General features: G+C 36.6%; 1 protein-coding gene across 2 annotated transcripts; it reads right to left on the bottom strand.

The window, feature by feature from the left end:
• Positions 1-47: 47 nt before the first annotated feature.
• Positions 48-21,389, bottom strand: lonrf2 (LON peptidase N-terminal domain and ring finger 2). 2 transcript variants are annotated; one of them, XM_056763974.1, is made up of 13 exons: positions 19,725-21,389; positions 13,516-13,634; positions 12,427-12,510; positions 11,676-11,798; positions 11,415-11,576; positions 11,079-11,241; positions 10,599-10,701; positions 4,313-4,427; positions 3,122-3,243; positions 2,871-3,029; positions 2,365-2,527; positions 2,093-2,242; positions 48-1,823 (listed from the first exon to the last, which is right to left on the bottom strand). In XM_056763974.1, the coding sequence occupies exons 1-13, from the start codon at positions 20,449-20,451 to the stop codon at positions 1,665-1,667; spliced, it is 2,349 nt and encodes a 782-aa protein (XP_056619952.1). In that variant the 5' UTR covers positions 20,452-21,389; the 3' UTR covers positions 48-1,664. The 2 variants fall into 2 exon arrangements, with proteins under 2 accessions (XP_056619952.1, XP_056619961.1); XM_056763983.1 differs by lacking the exon at positions 12,427-12,510 and having other exon boundaries at positions 19,725-21,385.
• Between the last annotated feature and the right edge of the window lie 1,955 nt (positions 21,390-23,344).

Genomic DNA, 23,344 nt, shown 5'->3' with positions numbered 1-23,344 from the left:
AACTATTAAAATGCATCTATTAAACATAACTACAAAGATTTGTGTCATTTTAAATTATAAAAGAAAGTTTTATTTCGTATTGACACATATTTACACAAAAGAACAATGCAGCATTTGTGTGGTAATTTGCACCGAAGAACAGATGAAAAAAGACGCGCACATCAGACACAAGCACAGTGGGAAGAGAAAAAAGTGATTGTTCAAAGGCCTCCTGCAGTTTATAAAGATTTGAACAGATATATTCCTATCAAGTATATTACATGTCACTTACAAATGGTGCTTCTTACAACTTAATGTATGGTTTAACTATTTTTAGCAATTGTTGGCATCTTTGTTTAATACCTAATTGATTAATCTTAAAGGAGCTGTATGTAATCATTTTACTGAATCAAATCGAAACATTACCTTAATATGTTTGTAGACATTAAGGAAACATGCATAAGTTCATAAATTGGTTTCTCCAAAAAACAATGCTATAGCAGTTATTTATCTCGAAAACGTGCGTTTGTGCCGTAATGTCTGTTTGGTCCGTGTGACCACGCCCACTGACGATTTACCCACTAGTGTGTCTGGACACCTCGGTTGCAAGTTGGCGACAATCATTGCATATTGCAGCAATAAGATGAAACTTTTTGAACTTTAAGAATTACTATGTTGTTTAACAACTTGCGAGTAATATAACATTTTATTACGGTTATTTAAACGAGACAGCAATACCTCTGAAACGAGCTGCTGATTGAGTTATATTTGCAAACAACAAAACTGGGCCAAACGTATAAATGATCAGATAAACTTTGTGTATCTGATGTATGCTTTCCATTACGCCCCTGTGAGTCTCTGGCAACTCCTGTAAGCCTGTCTGAGGAGGAGGAGGGGCAGGGAAAACCCTTGCCAATATTTGGACAATAGGAGATAGGAATAGGAGGCAATGTTGCATACAGCTCCTTTAAACTTCTCCAATTAAGATTTAATTTAATAAAATGACAAACTCAAAACAAAAAAATTCATCCCTGTGGTTGCTACTTAAACATTAAGGCTGTGATTATAGCTCTGAGTGAGTGCGCTACTAGATTATTCCAAGTAGAGTATTAATGCACATCAGCAGGACATTGCAATTTATGATGAAATTTATCATTTCTGGTCTGAGTAATGGAGAAGGGCGTGTCAAAATATAGGAACGCACACAACCAGAAGCCTTTATATTCCATTATCCAGTTTTTGAAAATCAAGTTTTTTTTTTTTATAATGTTATAATTACATTATGCATCAGGGAAATAAGAAGGTAGTATTTGGTCAGGTTCACACACCAGACATATAATGTAGGTTGTAGATTCATGGGAAAGAGGCGGTGAAGACAATAATTCCCACTGTTCTCTTGATGTTTGTTATTACCATAAAAGTGGTTTACGGTTTCACTGCATATGGAATAAATGAGGGCTTCCTAATAAAGGCTGACAAGTACTTTTGTTGTGTTACTGCACTAACCTCACCACTGCTCATTGACACGTCTAAATGTATATATCAAGATTTCACATGTGTGTAAATTGTGAGGGTTGTGAGCTATAAATGATCAAGACAATGGCTGGAAGACACCTTCCTGACCCAGTGAAGCAGCATTCCCAAGCTATAGGGACATTTTCATTTGGACAACAAGACCACAGTTCTCATCGAGAACGTTTGCGAGTAACAAAAATCAGGACTCTGTGAATGGCGACTAGTCTGTCTTTAAGGGTGTTCATGGCGAGGATGGTAAGCTGGGCTCTGTTTTCCAATGGCAACACAGCCAACAGCCACCAACACCAAGCTGGACCATTGGGGTTTGCCTGGGAAAACCAAGACAAGACACAATTATTAGTGTTATTTGTATTAGGTTCGTCCGACATTGACCCATTAATGACAGTGCATTGCGATTAATACCACGCAACTGACAAGCAAACCATTTTCGTGCATGTATAATAAAGGTTTAATAAATCGGTCGCAAAAACATGAGTTAGGAGAGTTAATTTATTACTTGGAAATTATTTGAAAAGTAAAAAATACTTTTTAAAATTTAGCAATCATGTGAAACATATAACTTGATTAAAACATTTACCTGTGGGTCTAAATCTTTACCAGGCAGTTGGCCAAAGTGGCTGATGATTTGATTCTTCATGTCATCTTTGAGGGAGGTGAACCAGCCTGTGGCCTGGTCATAGACAGAGTCATGCAACTTCAGTAGCTCTGTCAACTCATCTCCTTCAACCTGAAAAAACACACATGCTAGGTCAATATAAAAGAGTAGTGTCTTGCACCTTCTCCCAGAGACAAACATAATCCAACTGTACCATGCTCTCATGCACCAGTAAAGAAAGAAAGCAGAACTACCTTTTTATCCTCCAAATATTCAATCTTGGCTGTGTGATACCCATCTCTCTGGCCGTGACTGAGAACTTTGAAACGAGCAACACCTTTGGTGTCGACCACTGAGCGACCATCAGGAAAAAACTTTACATCTCTCACCTCCAGCATACACCCATAGTCTGCAAACCTGTTAATGACACCAACACAGTCATTTAGCTTCATGCTACTTTGTCAACAAGATTTACTTTTAGAAGACTTCCCCAATCTCAAGTTGACCACACTGGGCACTATACCAAGCCAACTCGAGGGAATTAGCTGGTGGCTAGCCATTAAAAAAAACTGAACAGTATTTGGGCAAATAACCACCAAAAAGATCTTTGTGTAACTAACAAGGTGCTTGGTGAGTACAATGCACTTCTGTGCATGTATCAATTAGATGAGATCTGGGTCATCATGAAATCAAGTATCGATTTTGCACAGCTATTGAAGAGCACATTGAGGTAAAACCATACTTCCACAAGGCCTCTCACCCTTTTAGTTCATCGGCAATGCACATGCCAAACTGCTTGGTGCCGGTTTCCATGGATCTGCGAATCATAAGCCTGTATCGAGGCTCGAAGACATGCAATGGGCAAGGAATTGTCGGAAATGCCATGGTGCACACAAAGATTGGCACTTCTTGATTTAGGCTGCAATGAAAAGAAAATATGAATACAACATTTATACAAATTGTACAACAAGAGGGCAGTTATTATTCACACTATTACAAAAGGCAACTTGCTTTGAAAGTTCTTTAATTTCTTCTTCATGAACTTTTCTTCTTTCTGTCAGCTCATCAGACAGGTAGAGCTGCAAAACTTCTTCCATGAGAAAAGTTTTGTTGTACGCTCTAGTCGCCAGATACTGCAAAAGAATTAGGGCTGATATTACCATTTTGGACCAGAAAACGTTTACTTTAAAAGAATAGTTCATCCAAATATGAAAATTCTCTCAATTGACTCACGATTGTGAAATCAAAGCCAAATTACACTAACAAATAATTGAATTATTAAATAATACAAAACCATCATGTTATCTTATAAAATGGTGATCAAAGCACAGGATAAAACATACATCCTACATTCAAGTAATCCAATTGACCATGTTTGATTAATTTATGTCATCAGTTTATGAGAAAACAATGATTATTTTGAGTTAAAATAGCAAGCAACGCGTCACAAATCCATAGCAACATACAGATAAACACAATAATTTAGAAATTTATGAAGGTTTTTATTAAAAGGTGACCTTGGATGAAAGTGTCTGGCAAATGCATAAATGTAACGATTCATTGAGATTCGACCTTGTTGATTTCAACCTTTCTGCACTGATCTGTTGCAGTATACAAACATCCATGTTCAACTACTAAATGGACAAAAAGTCAAAGAGTCATGTCATAAACATGGTCGTTTTTGTCTAAAGAGATTGAGATTCAAATTGTTGATTTCGGATCAGGATTTGGTCGTTTTTGTGAAGCAACAATAGTCTCTCTCTAAAATTAGATTGTTGTCGAATTCCGTAGAGGACACACCCTGCTTTGACCATCAACAGTGCTGCTGATGAGAGGGTGAACATTACCAAATTTCTGAGTGTCCACATAACAGAGGATATGTGGTAAATGTTATATGTGTGAACGCGCAAAATGTACAAAAATAAAATAATAGTTTGTCGAAAATAATCGAACAGCTGTTACTTAAAAAATTCACTCATTTAAAGCATTGCCACTCAATCCATTTGCAAAAAACTGCAAGTCCTTGATTAAATGTGTATCTGAACAACAGAACACTACAGAAAAAAAACAAATAACATTTGTAAAGTTTATCTACAGAAAAAAATATGGCAATGTTCATTTAAGGATAGGACAGTACTTTGTTTACACTGTTGAACTTGTGTCCTTGCAATATTGCAACTAGGTACATAAAAGAACATTTACCTCACAAAGGTTCTCTTTGCACAGGGGGCAGTTGGGGTTGTGGTCTAAGCAGCGCTCCAAACACTTGAGGCAAAAGGTATGTCCACAGGGAGTGGTGACAGGCTCATAATACAGTCTGGAAAAAGAACATTTGTGAGGTTTTAGAATCAGATATCTGGGTCAAATAGAAAATATTACCATTCTTGTATCTGCATGAAATTAATTTTACAAAATTAATTGAATATACAAAGAAAACACAATTTATATACACATAACACAAATAAAATCCCTGTTAAGTGCCTACAGATGATACTCAACCAGAATGCTAAGGCCATATGATTTCCGCGATATGAAAAACATGGACGGAATTACAGAATCCAGGCATTGAAGGGGATGTGCAATGTTTCATGCATTCTGACTTCTTTACAATGTTAAACATGCGGTCTTCTCATGCTTGACATGGTAACTTGTCAAAAAAAAATTACGTTAGGTTCATAAACACTGTAGTATCTAGGTGTCTTACTATAGTTAATGAATAAATTCTATAGTATAGAAAAAGTATTTTTCATGTGGGTAAAGATATTACCATTTTTTCGTAAAAAAGGAAAACATAGAATCCAGAAAAATTAAAATGGAAACAAAATGTATAGGAACAAGATTTCATAGTAATTCATTGCATTCTCACAAGTTAAGTAGGGTTGTGCCAGCAGACATCTTGATGACAGCTGACACGTTGGACTTCTTATTTTATTGCTTAAAGGGCCGTTCACATTATAACAATAACTATAAAAAAGTTCTTCATTTAGGAGAATAGAGGGGTTCATAACGCAACTGTAACAATAAAAATACAGAGAACGATATTGTTGGGATCACTTTAAGAGCAATTATTTCCAAGCTCATGAACGATAAAACTGTCTCTGGTGGATATCTAATATTTGAAGAGCTCTTTTCCAAAACGCTATGAATCCATTTTAATAGTTGTCTTGAAAATGACATTTTTTTACCTAGACCCATACATTTTGTTAATATTCAATTTATCCTGTTAAAATGGTCTGTTGGCTCAGTCTGAACATGTTAAACAATGATTGTTAAATGCAACAACAATATTGTCGATTATAAATTCAAATTTTATTTTTATTTTTTTCAATACGCTACAAATCCATCCTTTTTTCAAAAATGTTTGGGTTTATTTCTTTATAAAAACAAACAAACAAGAGAACATGAAACATATGACATCAGGGACTCATACTATAAATTAATATAAATCAAATAAATGCAAATGCATGAAATAAATAACAGCCAAATAAAATAAATAGTAACAAACTAAATAGTAAAATAAAATAAATATTTTCAATTTCATGTTTCAATATTTTCCACCACATACAACAAATAATTTAGAAATAACACATACAAATACCACTAACAAGCGATTTCTGATTGGTCGAGAGGACATATCGTATTTAGGCTAACAGGGTTCGGGTTTTAAAGCGTATTGGAAAGAAACTGCATCTTGCAGTACATTTTAAACAAGGAAATATAGCGATGTGGCATGAAACATTGATGGAGCAGTGAATAGGTTTAGTACACAGCAAAATGGCAGGTCAAACTCATTTTTTTTTATTTGTCAATGCATTTTGGAAAAGAGCTCTTCATTTAGCTATTGATGATCGCACGCATGTTTTATGTCTGAATTAAAGACCGTAACAGTCGGAAAGCTGTGTGTTTCTGGCTGGATATTATATAGTATATCTGTAATGTTTATATAATCTGAACAAGCTGGAAAAATATATGCCAGCAACGAGCAAGGCCTGGTTGGTCCATCACAGCGAATCACCAAATCGCTTGAAAAAAAACTTTACTCATTTGGTTCCTATGGTGGAATGAACTACCAGCCTCCACCAGAACTGCAGAATCCTTCACAACTTTCAAAAAACAGTTCCACATTTATTTGACTAACCAATAACTGTCTGTCGGTCTAAAAAAGCATGGCCTTGTAAACTACCAGTGCCAAATGAATAAATGTAATGTAAATGTAAATATGCTGTACATCCCAGATACGAGCATACCTTCATCCTTTAGAGGATCTACCCTTTGCTGTCATATTTTGGAGCAAAGACGTTCAGGAATTAAAACAAAATCATCATCAGCAGTCCATCTGCATTCATTTAAGTGACTGTAAACAGCAGCATGCAAGCTCTAACATAAACATAACATTATCATTAGCGTCCGCTGGAGTTGATGCAAACATAGTTACAGTTACAGCCATCGTTAAAATGTGAACAGCCCTTAAGGCATACAGATGTTACTCAACCAGATAATCCTTCTGTATCCACTGTTCTAGTAGCTGTATTTCTCTAATGTGTGTTTGCAATGTTTACCACTAAGTGGCAGTCTATTCATTGACTTTTACTCAGCACGAGCGGACACATCAAGCTTATTGTCTTAGCTACACCTCACTCTGCGGATTCAGGAATAAAAAGATATGAAACACTGTGTAAAATATGACTGTTAATAGAATTCAAATCCATGGCACAAGTTACTTGAATGTCATTTGACTAGGAAAACATTCAAATAGGTCACATGCATTCACTTTCATATGGAGCTCAATGTTTGTATTCGCTGTGTGCCTTCTGTGCCAACTGAGAAATACATCGAGTGAGATCATTAAAGAGTGCTTGAGCAAACCCTGCATCTGTTGGGTGCATTTGTGTTTTCTCATCTACATATTGTGTTGCCCACAAAATGTGCAAAATCCAACTGTGACACGATTTAGCTTTATTTCCTCTAAAATAAACCAAATATCCTCTATAAAAGTGATGGATTGATATCTACCTCCGCCATATAGAATATACATGTCTGCAAACACAGCACTGTTTTTCCACTTTTTGAAAACCATAGGTTCTTCCCTTGGAGTCTGCTCTGCTCTGGCGGTGGTTGGCGCATTGGGGTGTGTCTGGGCTGTGCAATGCTCTCCTGTTCCTGAGGTTATTGACGAGCTGGCCACTCCAAAGTTCCCCAAACCACCTGACCAGCCTGCCCCTCTGCATCTTGAATCCGCCCTTAGGGGGGGGCTATGTCACAGTCACCAGCTGCAGTGCCCTCTCAAATCCACGAGAGGGCACTCCCCTCATCACCCGGACTGTCATTGCACACTACACTTCCCATAATCCATTGCCCGGACTCACTGAATCATTCTCACCTGTGTAATTATCTCATTACCTGCCCATATAAGCCTGGTTTGTACTCTCACTCATGGCGAAGTCTTGTTTATGTCAACTGCATTTGCTATCTCAACATTAAATAAAATTATTCAACCATATAACATGTTAGTTTCATTAACTTATCATTGTTCCTTTCAATGATACTTACGTATTTGTGGGAGTAGGTAGGAGTGCCGATTCTTGTTTCACAAATTCAGGAATTACGCTGAAGTTTGAAACGCCCCCGGTAACTCCTGATTGGGCACATGCCATGATGTCACTATTTGTGACGTAGACTGATCTCTGTTGATTGACTGGGGGACATCCAAAAGCATGACACTTATATTCTTTGCAGCATGTATATAATGCCCTCCTACACTCCAACCTGGGGACAGTATGCAAATTGTAGCCAGTGATAAGCTAACTAGTGGCCTCACGTGTGATAGGGCTATCCTCTCCATAGACTTCATAATGTGAGATGTTTGTGCAGCTGTTCTATACTCCTTCAGTTCAAAAGGGCATACCTTCTTTGGCATTAAAACCAGACAGTTGTTTTCCGGAGCACTGGTACTCTGAACGAGACATAACATCATTAATATTAATGAGAAATGTTGTCATAATAGAAAGTAAACTTAAAGACGTTTACAAAAAATAACCTCTTTGAAACAAGTTTTATACCGCCTTCATAGTCTTTTAATAATAATAATAATAATAATGATAATATAATAATAGGTAAAAAATGCCCAGTTTAAGAATTTCTTTTCATTGGTAATATGCAGCTTTTCAGTTTTTAGTTAAATAGCTTTCAGGGTTTAAAGACGCTTTGTTCCTGCAGCAGGAGATGGGGGTTAATGAGAGTGAAGCAGAGCATTAACAGAGAGCACTAAAAATCTGTCTGTTTAAAAGAATAGGCGTCAGATAAATATATGTTCCGGAATAAATGGATCAAAGTATCCCATAAGATTTTTATTAGTTTTAAATGCTTATATATAAAATATAGTATATATAAACTGTGATATACAGAACTATTATCTGACTGAATTATACAATTTAAAGGACCAGTCAGTGAACTTTAACAGCATGTTTATATTAAACCTTAAACTGTTCCTAAGGTATAATCTGTTTTTTATATCTCATCAAATATGGAAAGTGCATGGAACCATGAGGTTCTGTGCTATTTTTTCTTTGTTTAATTGGTTCTTCGGTCATCTGCATTTAATTGATTAATACATGTATGTGTTGTTACCTTCCCACTGAGCACTCCCAGAATGGCAAGTAAAAAATATTTAAGAGAGGACTCCACTGACTAATTTTGATTTTATCATAACCACACAAACCTGACCTGACCAGAGTGACCACAGAAATAGCGTGTGTTTAAATAAAATATATCACACACAAAAACAAAAATAATAATTTGCATGTATATTTGCCTTGGCTATCAGAATGAAAGATAAGGCTTCCTAACAACAAGAACTTTTGTCCATTGACCCACAAGAAGTGCTTTGTCCTTAAAGGTCCCCAGGTTGGAGTGTAGGAGGGCATTATATACATGCTGCAAAGAATATAAGTGTGTTCTATCTTTCTCCAGTGCTGACAACACTATTCAACCAGTTTTACTGGAGGTAATGTAGGTCGGTGCGATGTGTGCATGTTTTGTCAGTTTGAGGTTGCCAGTTCCCTTATTCAGTGCTGTGGAGTGCTGGGGCACTGGTGAGAAAGCGGGTGATGTCAACCGGCTAAATTAACTCATCAAGAAGGTAGATTCTGGTCCCTCTGGAGATGGTTGCGGAGACTAGAATGACGTCCAAACGTACAATTATCATGGACAACCTCTACATGCTATGCTTGTTGGACTGACGAGTAGTTTTAGCTGGAGGCTGCCTCAGATCTTGTGCAACAGTGAGTGCTACTGAAGGTCTTTTTGTGAAAAACCACTCCATAATTCTTCCCTTATGAACAGAGACCCCATTGAACTTTTGGTAGATAACACCCATTCACACACACGTCTATCTTCACATTGTCCACATATATATTGAAAACACAAGTGTCAATGTACATTCATCTCAATGTACCGTAAACGCAATCCCACCAGTTTATCTATATTTACCGGTACAACTCCACAGAAAACCCTGCCCTCTATTATTACTCTCACTCGTCTGTACAAAGCCTGTCAGAGTAAACCAACCAGCAGATGACAAAATCACATATGACTGTTCAAGCAGCCATGATCGGATTTTACTTGCACACACATTTTCAGTTTTTAAACGCATCATTTGTTTATTTATGTCAATTAGCAACACTATATCAGGTTGTTCTAACACATGTGCGTGTGTATACTGTATTACTGTACAATCAAAATTATATATCAATGTTTCACAGATTTTGCGCTCTTGTGGACAACAAAGGCCATTGCATGTATTCCACTAACGTCACAAGGTTTTCATGAACATTTTACACAGCTGCAACACATTGCATTTGACTCGGTGTCATTATAACAAAAAGGAATAAAGTCCCCTTTCCATCACAAATTACCATATTAATGTTGCTGAAGAATCTGTCTCGCTATACAGAGACCATACCCTTATAATAATGGGCAGGAAACTTGAGATCCGATCAGATATATAGATGCAGAAACCACTGGATGTTGCCAAGTGTAAACGTGCTGTGCCCTGATTGTCTGAAGTTCCGATCTGCTTGTTTGGATCATAGAGATTGCATTTTAATGACAAATGTAAACGTAGCCTTTGATTGTGTCAGCTTTTGGGCTACAGCTTAGCATCAGTGTAAACAGCTGCAACATAGTCTGGAATCCCTTTTCAAGAAAACATGACGTAAATAAGCGCACTCCATATAGACCAAGTGTACGCACACTTACTGGCGTTAGTTAAGCACTGAAGTTTTATACACATATTTAACCAAATATTCCACTTTCATTAATGCAATTAAGCACTCAAATCTTAAAAGTTCAACAAAAAGTACAGATACATTTTAAATGCGTGCGCTGCTTTTAAACACTTTCCAGTGGCATTCTGCATTCTAATTTTTTAATGACAGTGAGAAGTGTGAGGTGTACGATAATTTCTCTTTGGAGAAATAAACAATATTACCTCATGCAGAGAGAACATTCAAAGTCTGCACTGTCCAGCAGCTGCAATGGAACCGGCCTTTCTTCAGAAAGAGTAGGCAGAGATTTGGATGACGATGCTTCATCTGGGAGGCAAATAAGGCAGTGGAAGAAAAAGACAGTTAGGCTGTTTTAAAACAAACAAAACATAGCCTCAAGCAGCAATGACAAAGCCGCCCGAGTACAAGTGGCACCACCATATGGTGGCTCTGGGAAAGCAATGCATGGTGGACATGTATTTAGGCTGTTGAATATAAGAGCAAAGACTGTTGTGTTACTTTCTTGGCATTGTTTGGATTAGTTTCATTTTTTTTTTAACTGCACAAATGTTTGCACAAATTGCCACCAACAAAACACTTATAACCGAATCAAAATGTTAAACAAATATATTTTAGATTTGACTTATGTATAATTAAGATTGAAAAATAAAACCAGAAGTGTTTCTGGAACAGCATTCTCAAACCTCTTTTGTGTTGTTTGTTGGGCATCTGAAAGTCATTTGGATCTTCTGTCCATTTCCTCTTAAGTGCTAACGATACACAAGAGATGCCAAGAGAGTTAACATTGTTTTCAGTCCGGTTTAAAATATTGGAACTTCCATCTTGGAATTTAGTGCAACTGGATTCCTAACACAAAGGACAAAAACAACAGTTTAGATATTTGCTAATTCATTCCTTTCTGTTAAAGTAAAGCCTTTAAAAAAGCTATGATAATCTAATCATCAAACATTAACAGTAATAATCACAATCAAACATCTTTGTAAATGCTGAAACTGATCCATGTGTGACATTGCAGTTACCTTGGAGCTGCCTGCTTTGTCTCCATTTCTAGAAAGAGGGGAGTGAAGAGAACTGAGGAGGGATGAGGGTTTGACTCGGGGGATGGAGCCAGCCAGAAGAGGTTGCTGGGATGTGTCCAAACCATCGTTCACAAACACTGAAGTGAACATGTCACTCAGGATCTGTTAAAACAAAAAAGCCAAAAACAACACAAGTAGGCATCCCAGATCAAGAGAATGACTCATGACTCAATGAAAACATATACGTTAAGAGTGATGTACCTTCTGAGCATCCAGTTTTACGGTAATCCAGTCAGCTTTCAAAGCCACGCAGTATAAATACTCCCTCAGTGCATCTTCACTTTGACCTATGCTTCTAAAAGCTGTGGCCTTAATGTAGTGAGCCTGGAAAAAAACATATAATATAGTGACTAGACAGAAGACACTTAGGCCACATTCACAAAGCTACAAAATAGTATTGTCAGTCCTGTGTTAGAGCCGTCAATATGGCTGTGTTTGCATGAAATTCGTGTTATGTTATTCATGGGAGTGACATTCTAATCAAACTCAAACCTATACATTTACGAAACTCACAATCACATTTACAGAGAACCCCTGCTGTGTGACCTGAACTGTACTGAACAGCTGCTTGTCTGTCACATCTCCTTTCGCTCTATTATGCTGAAGTGCATGAAAATGACTGCACACTGTGCAACAAGATTGCTTCATAAGGCTATGCCCAGACAATCTTCCGACAGGAAACATCTGCACTGCAAAGTGATATAACGTAAGCCTCTATAGACCCCAAAGTGCAACGCAGAACCTCCTGTAGACATACTGCACACATACGAGTGCTGCTTTTAGTATTTACAATACGGACATGACTCGCAATACCATATGCGAGATGTTTACTGCATTTCACTGCAAAAATACAAAACCTTAAAAGTGGTACTTAATAAGGTTTCTTTCTTTGACAATGGCAATTGCATGATAAAATATATTTAGAAATATTTGTTGCAGTTTAGTTGTTTACCTGTAGATGGCAGCAGTATCTTGCATAAAGTAAAAAGTGAGACTTCCTGACAAGTAGTTGGCTTGACATAATGTGCAATTCAAGCTGCAAATAAGATTCAATACTGTTTACTGTAAGCTTACAAGTAAGAACTTTTAGCAACACACATGTGACACAACATGAGAAAACATGAGTTTTGTCAAAAATCTGTATTTATTATAAGAGAGCACTGAAGATGTTCTAAATCATCATAGGAAAAGCTCAGAGTTAAGTTAAATGCATCATGAACGCAAAACACTGCAGATAAATTTCAGTTTGCATGTTCTATTATTATTAATTAAGTTGTGCAGCTACTTTGACAACATTTAGAGAAATGTTTGTCTCTTCTGTGTTAGTCTATTATTTAGTCTCACTTATAATATAATATTAATTAAAAACATTGATTTAAATATAGGCATTAATATACATTTTATGAATAGTATATAATCAGATACATAGTAACTAGTCACTAGCTACTTGAATAGTTTTTTCATTGCATACTTTTTTACTTTTCCCTGTGTAATTTTTAAAATAGTTACTTGTACTTTTACTTAATTAAAGATTTTGTTTACTCTACCCACCTCTGGCAGAAAGCAAGTAAACACCTGACAGAAAGAGCAAACATTGTGTCTCTTCTCGCACCGTTTAAAAAGTTAACCAAGGAAATAAGCTCATGCATCTGTTGCTGAAGTTATTACCCTAATCGCAGCACTGAAACACCTGTTCGGAAAACAGGCGGAAACTATCATGGCGTAAAAAACTACCACCACTAACTATTACTTATGACGTTAGCGTGGTTTTTACATTCAAAAACAGCAATGTCCATAAGTAGACCTCATACAAAACTATAAAACAATAGCCCAGTTCATGACACCTTTTTACTTTGACAGCCCTAGTTTTTATTTACATAGCTTCATGAATTGAACTGTGCTAGGCAAACCAGTTCTATGGCACTTACACATTGCTGCCCTTTTGTTGCACTGATTGCTTCCATTGTTATGCCTTATTTGTAAGCTGCTTTCCATAAAAGCATCTGCCAAATGACTAAATGTAAAATTACTGCATTCCAACCTTTGGCCACAGGGGGCGCAGTCGGCAAATGGTGTCCCCATCCTGGATTGCTTGGCCGAAATTCTTCATTTCCATATGCAGCTCAGCCCGTCTTGCTAGGAGCCTACATATAAAAGGTTCTGTGTAGATAAGAAAGGGCTTTTAAAGATTTTACAACACAAAAAAAAAATGCTCCGAGCATTAATCACAAAATAACCCTTAATATTTAACTCGCATGTAATCATTTACAAAGAAAGTTGTATTAAAAATCATAAGTTTAAAAACTTGCATCACAGTGTCACAAAATTTGTCTAGATTTTTCTAGAAATATGTTACAAGTTTGTGTTGGCAGGATATAGTGAGAGTGACACTAGCATATAGGAACTTTTTGCTTGGCGATTAATTGCATCAGAAATAACTGCAATAGTCGATATTGTTGTCCTTTTATTAATATTTTATGCCACTGATTAAGTAATGATATAATATTGTGAGTACCCCATTTAACAGAAAAAATACCTTTTAATATAATATTTGGACGTTGAAATTGGAATGTAAAAAATAACTGGAGTGTAAATATTAGGGATGCTCCGATCGATCTGCCACAGATCAGTATCGGCCAATAATCACATTTTATGACTCGATCGGTACTTACTAACTTCGCCGATCTCATAAAACCGATTGTAATTTGATGACGTCACCATAAATGTCCAGAATGCGTGAAGATGTCTAAACGATTTGGCGCAGCAGTCATGTCATCGGCTGTGTGGAACTATTACGACGCTTCGAGAAACAAGGAAAAATGTTCAATTTGCCATGTATGTTCCAAAGAAATCTCACCTGGCAGAGCATTGTCCAAAGCGGAAGGGGCCCATGTTTCCCATTCATTACTCATAAACGCCTCGCCCATTCAGGAAACCCAAGCGGGATCAGTGAAGACTCGCGGTGCGGAGGCAGGCACGAGTATAAACATTGCATTAGACTATGCCGGCTCACCACAGTCTAATTTGTTTCGCCATAGTTTCAAAATGAACTGAAAATCCTTTTACACTTATCATAATAACACAACGATAACGTTGTTTGAGGCATAGTTTTTGGATCTGATTCTGCAATGCATGCATCCGTCACTTAATCAGACCCCTGCATTGCGTGCTCACACATACACACAGGTGCGCAAAGTGGTGCAGCGTTAACGGACTTTGTCTTTGAGAGCAACAGTGACGAGAGACATCTTGGATAAACTTTAAGTAAGAGAAAAAATATATTTTCCGTTCAGTGAGCTGCAAAAGCAGCACATTCATAACCATACAGCAGCTTAAATTTGTAAGTGGATAAATGAATGATTACCAAACAGGGCATTCAACGCTGAATGATGTCGAACACACCTCTTGTTTTAGACGGCAGACAAGATCACGATCCATTGAATGTATTAAGGACGGCTTTAAGATCGATCTTTATTTAAGATCGTCAGATCGCCCACCCCTACGCAAAACCATTATAATTCTCAGATTTAACAGGCTGTGACTCAAGACAGAAAACTGTTGCCCAACAAAGGCAGCATGTGTGTTTACAGTCACTTCAGGTTAACTGCCCAAGCAGCATATTGTTAGAGGGGAAAAATTGCCAAAAGCACACCGACACTGCCAATCTGTGTAAGAGACTAAAGCTAAATCTGCCAACAGTCTGGTTTGCAGTGCATCCCTACAAAAGCGTTTCTCAATTCCAGCCCCCCTTTCAGAATCTTCCCTATATAAAGCACCTGATAAGGCTCTAGACTGCGACCAAAATGCTTGAAAATGCGATCGTTTTTTTTTTATAATTTGCAAGGTAAAATTTCACAGGGTCGCATTGGTTCGAGTGCATAAAGCAAATTTTTGCCCTGCCAAAGATTTACTTGAACATTTAATGTGATTTAATGAATGACGCGCTTGTGATAAGTGCAGGAAAGAGCGACCAGAGAGCAGTTGCACTCCCTCTGTCTCCAAACTAAAGTATGTGTTTGACTTCATTTGATGTTGCGCAGACCGATCGGCATAAAAGCACATCAGGACAGACTGTTCCATATGTTTTTAAAAATGCTCTCACGGAACATTGATGTAATATTCCGATCATTGTGTGCAGTGCTTAATGTAGTCGAACACGTTAGTTTCTGAACCGTCTCTCTTCCTCACGCTTTAATCAAAAGCAAGCTCGGTTGACAAAATCCATGTTTTACATGGAGAATATTTGTACCTACATTACAGTTGGGTGTGAATTTGTTCAAAAACATGGCTGCACGATTTGAAGAAAAAATCTATTTGCGATTTTTCAGACCCCAAAATTGCGATTTGCGATTTAAAATGCGATTGACTACTATTTAAAAAAAGAGCTAGGTTTTTTGTGTTGGTTTTAACAGCATGCATCAAAGAAAGACCAAGCATAATCACAAACTATTGTAACATTATTCCACGGTTTATTTAAAACCACTTAAACACTGCAGCCATTTTTTTATAAAGTTGTCATGCAAAAATGTCATAAATTAAGAGAATAACAACAGTATCGTAAATAGTTAAATTAACGCAGAAGTGATGTTTTATCCCATATGGTCAATAGGAAAGTACGACGTTTGTAAACAACGACTCTTTAATTCAAAATCCTCAAATATGAAATGGACAGTGAGACTTTGATACGGTTCAATCGTCCTGTTGGACCACATGTCAGTTGTCGTCGCGTAATATTCCACTTCTTTTAGATCAGCTTCAACCTTCTTAATGCATGTATTGTAAATTTTTCGATGGCTTGAGTAAAGAACATTTGGGAGGGACTGTGATATATTTTATGTGGCGTTAGGATAAGATCTTTTTTGACCGCAGTAATCGGCACCATCTTTAGCCAGGTACCTTGTTATGGCGTCTGTTACTTAGCCGTACCTTATCGAAGACTTGTCGTAGGGTGTGCTACTTCCAAACGCGTGAGCAATTGAAGTTTGCTTGGATGTCAGTTGTGGTGGTTGTTGCGACGAAGGGGGGTTATCTGTGGACTTTTTGGCCATGCATTCATCATAGAATAGGCTGTGATAGATCTGCAGGTGTTGATAGAGATTGGTTGTGCTGCCTTGCGAGGTCGACACAGACTTTCGGCATGTTTTACAAAGCACTTGCTTTTGAAGAACATCATAAGGCCCAAATCCAAAATAATTCCAAACATAAGCGTAGCTTTTTCTTTAAGGTACCAAGTCGTCTCCTGTTGCAGGACTCTGCGTTTCAGCGGACATTTGAATTGCTGCTCCCGCACAGTCATCTTTTCCAAATGACGTTCTTTGCTAATTCAATAGCATGTGCAGTGTTAAAATGCCTACTATTGGTTAAACGTAAAATTGCAGAAGCAAACTGTCAAATACTACGTAGGTGCATTTTATTATATTTAAAGACCTTAATTGAATTAATCGCAGCTTTTGCAATTTGAACATCGCACCCATTCGAAATTGCAATTTCGGTTTAAAAACGATTAATCGTGCAGGCCTATAGCCTGCTGCCTTTTCTTCCCTGACAAATTACTCCTTTGAAAAGACTTGTTAAAACAATTAAACTAGTGAATCTATAAGAGATCAATGAATAATTCATCATGAGCTTTGATCAGTTTCTAAGACTGGTTAATTAATTTGGCTTTTGTGGGCTGAAAAGTTTTAAAAACTATGAAAGGATAAAAAGCCTTTTTCGATCAAGTGGTCTTAGATCACCTGCCATGTATTCTCCAACTTCATTAGTCACTAGAAGACCCTGCTGTTCCTTTGCATATGGGGGGGGGGTTTGCAAAAAGTAGTTATACTTCAATACAACATGTACAATACAAAAGGAATTTTCATCATATTTCATTATGACGACACAACTATGAAATACATCCGTAGTATGGTTTTGTATAAAAATTTACTAAAGCAGTGGCTAGTAATGCACCTAATGTATCAGTTTATGAATTTCGCTGAGCATTAAAGAAAATTATCAGATAATACAAATAATAAAGATGTTGTCGGTCCCAAGGTCTAGGCTTAAATTCCGGGGAAACTGGGCGTTTGCCATCGCCGGTCCTATATTATGGAACAATCTCCGGAGTATGATTTGGGCCGCATTTTCTTCGCTTAATTTTAAATCCTTGCTGAAGGCATTTTTTCTGGATCAAATGGCAACTACCTAAATTTGTGATGCTTTGCTCTTGTCTTAGTCTTGATAGTGGTAAAGGTTTGTGTAAAGAGAGTTATTCATTTGTTATAATTCTATATTATCCTGTTTTAGGATTTATATTTGTGATGTCGGTGTAAAGAGAGTTCTAAATTTTATAATTCCTGTTTTAAGGATTTGTTATTCGGAGTTTGTTTTGAAATGTGTTATAGAAATAAATAAACAAACAAACAAATTGTATGTCATTAAGGCGGTGACAATAACCGCATAAATAGTGTAGTGAGATGCCGATCACAGTGTTAAGATCCTCACAGTCATCATCACCCACTTGTTTTTGTATTTATTTAAATTTTGTTACAAGTAAAAGTTACAGGAGTGCCTATGGTGCATCATATGAACTATAAACAATAATCATCATTTATCCTAATTTACTATCTTCCCTCCTATGTTTAAGGGCTTCTGGAGAAAAGAAACAGCATACCGCACAAGGAAGAGGGACAGTCCATTAAATATATGGTGGATTTACTTTGTGTGTGTGTACGATTATTATTAATTAAGGTTTAAAAGAGGATGGCAAGCAACCGCAACAACCAAAATATTCACGTTTATTCATTTTTTTACAAGCTAAAGTCCTTTTTGTTTTAAATGTCATGAATGATAATAAAGGTTAAATACATTGGCTTTGAAAACAAGAGTTAAAAGTTAATTATATTTGTACAATATTTGTATTTTGTTCTAATTAACTTTGACACAACCACATGAATATACTATATTATATTATATTATATTATATTATATTCTTTACTAAAGTAAATGTACCCGTAAAATAAAAAATCTTTAATTTTAGTAGATGTAAAAAAACTAAGAAAAAAAATGCACTGGAGAGATGCAAGTTCATAATAACATAGTTGTGCATGACGCCATATTTTTGTGTTTTTTGTGTTCGGTTCAAAAAACACTGTAGTATCTAGGCGTCTAACTACTGTCAATGAGTAAATTCTTTCGTATACTGAAGCATTTTTCTTGTGGGCAAAAATAGGATTTATTGTATCGGAAAAAACATTTTTTCATTTGATTACTCCGTTATCTATTAAATAGTTACACTTAAACATATGTTAAAAATATACCCTAATTGCACAAAAAATATTATTTATTACCAAAGCATTTTACAGTAATATGGTTAAAGTATGTAACATTTGAATAGTTGATTTAGGGTGTCCCTAAATATTTTCTGTTTGTGCCACCAAAATCTTCAATAGCTCTGCAACCAATTATTCATAATAAAATATCCTTTATATGTTTTTAGCAAGCAAGCATCTAACTCTCCTTAATTTTTTTTATATTTCTTCTTCCAGCCAAAAGCCAAAAGGATTTTTTCTCCTAGTATCAATACGGTCATGTTTTCATACATGTTTAGATGTGAAGTTAATGATAATTCCTTTCTTTGAACCTATAATTTGCACAGACCTGTCTAAATTTACTCCGGTTTGACAGTCATGTGATTTTAAAACGATTTAAAAAAAAAATGTAGGTCTAAAACAGAAACTCTATATACCTTTATTACCATACCATCATCCATAAACCTTTGGTTTAATTTCTATAACGACATAAGCATGTTCATTGGATGACCTACTTATAAGAAGCATTCAAATTTGAGCTAAAACATAATCCCAACAAGCCCAATAGAAGAAAATAAACAAAAACATTTGCAAACAAAAAATGATGCATGTACTTTTTATCTTACATGACCAGCAACATTTCAATATAATTTTTCCATGAAAAGCTTACTCTTATCCTTATCTTATCTCTCAAGCCTTCCTCTTATCTGTAACTAATAAGAGGAAATAACTTAAATAATATTGGAAGCTTTACAAACCTCAATTTTAGCTCACAATCAGTTATGAAAAGTAAGATATCAATGTTACAGAACAGAAAGGGAGATATCAATGTCGCCCCCTATAGCGGTTTCATAACCGTCTCACAAAAAGTAGATCAGTCCTTTATAAATAACAGCATATTTAAAATGAGTTTAGGCCACGTAAATTATACATCGTAATAAAGAACTCTTTAATCTCTTACCTATTCCATCCGCTTTGTTAAATTTTTCGATGGCGCTGGATAAATTGTCTTCTTTCCAAAGACTTTCCCCTTCCAACCAGCATCGCCTCGCGTGGCTTTCCGAGTGGAACCATTTATCAATCAAACCGCTGACTATAACATTCACTCGGAGTCCTTCCACATTAAACTTTTTGAGTAATGTGGTTGTTTTTACGCAGCAACTTTTGCACTCTTTCACCGCATCCTCTTCAAGGCAGCGTTTACAGAAAGTATGTCCACATACCAGGGTAGTTGGTTCTGATAACAAGCACTTGCAAAGACGGCATGAAAACAAGTTCAAATTCTGTTCCTCCTTCAATTCGTCGCTCTCAAAACATCCGTTGCCCAAGTTTGAGTTCTTAAGGTCACTTTGCTCTTTCACACGTATGGTTAGGGATATAACATCGACTAAAACATGCAGTTCGTCAGGCCTTAGTGGCTGGATGTTTGCAGCGATGCGATAGGAGTCCAGCGCCTCGGATATGCGTCCTCCGCGAGCCAAAGCATCGGCTTTCCGGAGGCAAAGGCTGCGGTCAGTGTGTTGGAGCTCGGCGAGCAGAGACGAGTAAATTTCCCCTGCCAATTCGAAATCTCCAGCACTGCACGCCTCATCGGCCACCCCGAGCATTTCCGCACACAGACCGGCTGAGCTCGGGTTGGAGAGGCCGTGCACATAATGTTCAGTGTGATTTTGAATTCCTGCATCCATTTTCTGCTACAATTCATAAAATGCAATGCTTCTCCGAGATAAGGGGTAGAGATAGAAGTGTAATGACTAAGATGCTGTTATTATAAACACACTTTACAAATAGAAAACAATCTTATTTAATACTTCAGACAAAAAAGAGGCCTCCATATAATCACTTAAATTCCGTCGGCAGGAAACTACATTTATGCCCCATCACCTTTGCTAGGCACAAAAAACGACCTTAAACGATGAATGATTTCTTAGGAAAGTAACTTAACGACAAAAAAACTTCCAACGTTTCCGTCTGTAGTCAGAAATACGGAAAAAATAAACGTATGAAAGATTCTATTTAACTGTTGAGTGTTTTCGCCAAATATCCAAACAAGCCGATGATGAATGTGAATGACACAAGAAACCGTTTTTGATCGGATTTAAAAGCGGATTTTCTCATACCGCGGATTTCAATTCCACATAGGCCCAAGTCATTGATGCTGATAATGTGAGAGGTCTCCGAATAAAGCGTGACCAGATGACCCACTGGTTTTATGTAAGACCCAATGTCTCCAACAATAGACTCCAAAAGCGTAATCCTCCTCAACTCTTCTTCTGAAATACTCTTCAAAATGATTCGTAAAAAGGTCCCTTTGACGTGTGTTTTCATCCTAAGGACATCCATAAGTTAAATGACCCAGTAGAAAACGTAAATATCAAATCCACATTTCAGAAAACGAAGATATTTGTAACAACTGCACAGCTACATTGAGTGTAATATTCTCGCTCACGTAAGAAGCACGTGACATCAGGGACGCGGTTCTATTGGTGTGTTATATAGCGCACTTATATAAGGAAACTACCGGTTGTGTAACCTTAAAGGGGCAGGTATAAAGACCCTGTTCGAAGTAGGAGAATATTTAACATTTAAAACCGGTTTTGGTAATGCGCCTTTTCTGGCATATACAGCAGAAGACTATCGAATGTTGAGTATAAGGAAGTGCCGAATAAAGCTTCTGAATCAGTGAGGCTTTTTCAACAAACTGCGTCGGTGCTTCAAAGCTTTTGACACAGTGCTCTACTTCGTCAGCTGGTTTGTCACTCGGATGTTTTGTTCATTGACTTAATAGACTTTCCAAATTTCATTCGTAGTTTTGCACAATACAATTACAATGAAGACTTTCTGTATTTTACTTGAAATAAACTTTTGGCTGTAATGGTGGCAGTTTTTTTGATGCGCTTGTTGGGAAGTAAATATTATTTATGTATAAATAACATTTTATATTATTAAACGGGCATATTTTTATATTAAAAAAAACTATCGGTCAGCACTTCTCAAAAATATTGTTCACAAGTGTTAATTTATAAGCAATAATACTTCCTTGACAATAAAATCAGCAGCTGTCCGACGTCTCCTATGTGAAGACATTACAAATATGTGGCAAATGCTGGGAAAACTCATGGAAGGTAAAGTTAGCATTACGGATGTTAATGCACCTGTCTCTCATAACTTAAGATGTTGAGCTTGTTATTAAGTCACATATTTAATCTCTGGCCCATGTACTCTGCAGTACAGTAGGTGGCGGATATGCACGACAAACGGATTTTGGTCCCCGCCATTGAAAAAAAGAAAGAAGATCATCAATATGGCGGACAACGGCCGATCGCATTAAAACTTTTTTATTATTATTATGCTTCAGAAACAATTACAATAAGCCATATTAATATGATTATGATCAATATTAAACCTATATCTAAGAAATTCCAAGGAAGGATAGATCGCATTCAAACTTTCGCTACCCGATCCGTCCAGGAAAAACGATTTGTCCCGCGCAAAAGTGCGTATACTTCCGAACGAAATAACTTACGACAGTTTAAAAAAAAAGTACACAACCGGAACCACAGCCTACCAACCATACCGAAAGTGTTTTTTTATAAACTCTTTATTGAAAATTGCATTTAACATCAAAAGACATTAAACAAATTACTATTTGTAATGGTTTTGAGAAATGTACTGAACGAGGGATAGGCTACACTACCCTTTTAAGAGCGGAAAATAGTCGTTTTTAAATTTATTTTGTTACTTTTTTCTTTTCTTTTTAATACCAAGGATATACAATATAAAAATGACATGCGTCAGGAGTGAGAAATATAATATAAAAATGTTTTTAATATATAGAAAAACTAATATACCATACGTTTTATTAGTGATTCTCTCTTTTTGGCTAAATATGTCACGGTTATTATGTGGCACAAATTGTTACCCCAATTGAATAATTTAAAATTTTAGTAAAGTGTGTGTTTTATTTTTTAATTATGCTGTACATATTTTAGCGTTCTTTAACAAATGTCTTTATTTAAGAAATACACAGAATTTTCTGAATTCATTCAATTTATTTATTTTATACATTTGCTCCTTCACTTCTTTAGTCATTCATTCACGTCCTACCTCCCTCTATCCCTGACTCCCTTAGTCACACACTCACTCACTCATCTATTCATATACAGGTGCTGGTCATAAAATTAGATAGTCATCAAAAAGTTGAGAATGGGATTTTGGGCAATGCGGGTGGCCTAAAAACTGACTCCACATAGCCCTTCCAATTCAGAGCTAAATCGTGACTACAGATTGACCAAGTAATGAAATTACAATACATTTGATATTTGACTTGCTGTTTATTTTTAAATATAGAACATGATAAATACATCAGCAAACTCTGCTTTAACTGGCCAAAGAACTGGGATGATATAGGGTCAGGAATAAATATATCTGAGACATGTCATGTCGAGGCAGTAGTAAGATTGAATGACCTCACGAGAATCTGCTATACCTTGGCTTTAAGTGAATTGACGCCACTGTATGTCTGAACTTTTGTGAGTTTTTGTAATGGCAACATTTTATTGCAGGACATTAATGTTTATT

The sequence above is a fragment of the Triplophysa dalaica genome, chromosome 2, assembly GCF_015846415.1.
Source record: "Triplophysa dalaica isolate WHDGS20190420 chromosome 2, ASM1584641v1, whole genome shotgun sequence".
NCBI classification, from domain to species: domain Eukaryota; kingdom Metazoa; phylum Chordata; class Actinopteri; order Cypriniformes; family Nemacheilidae; genus Triplophysa; species Triplophysa dalaica.
Note: the sequence above shows the minus strand (reverse complement) of the source record. Positions and strands in the feature narration are given on the sequence as shown.

Coding starts and splice junctions, on each gene's coding strand:
- lonrf2 (XM_056763974.1), bottom strand. CDS start 20,451: ATGGATGCAGGAATTCAAAATCACACTGAACATTATGTGCACGGCCTC. Junction 10,702..11,078: donor CAACAAACAACACAAAAGAG/GTTTGAGAATGC, acceptor TTTGCCTCCCAG/ATGAAGCATCGTCATCCAAA. Junction 2,528..2,870: donor ATTGCCGATGAACTAAAAGG/GTGAGAGGCCTT, acceptor TGTCATTAACAG/GTTTGCAGACTATGGGTGTA.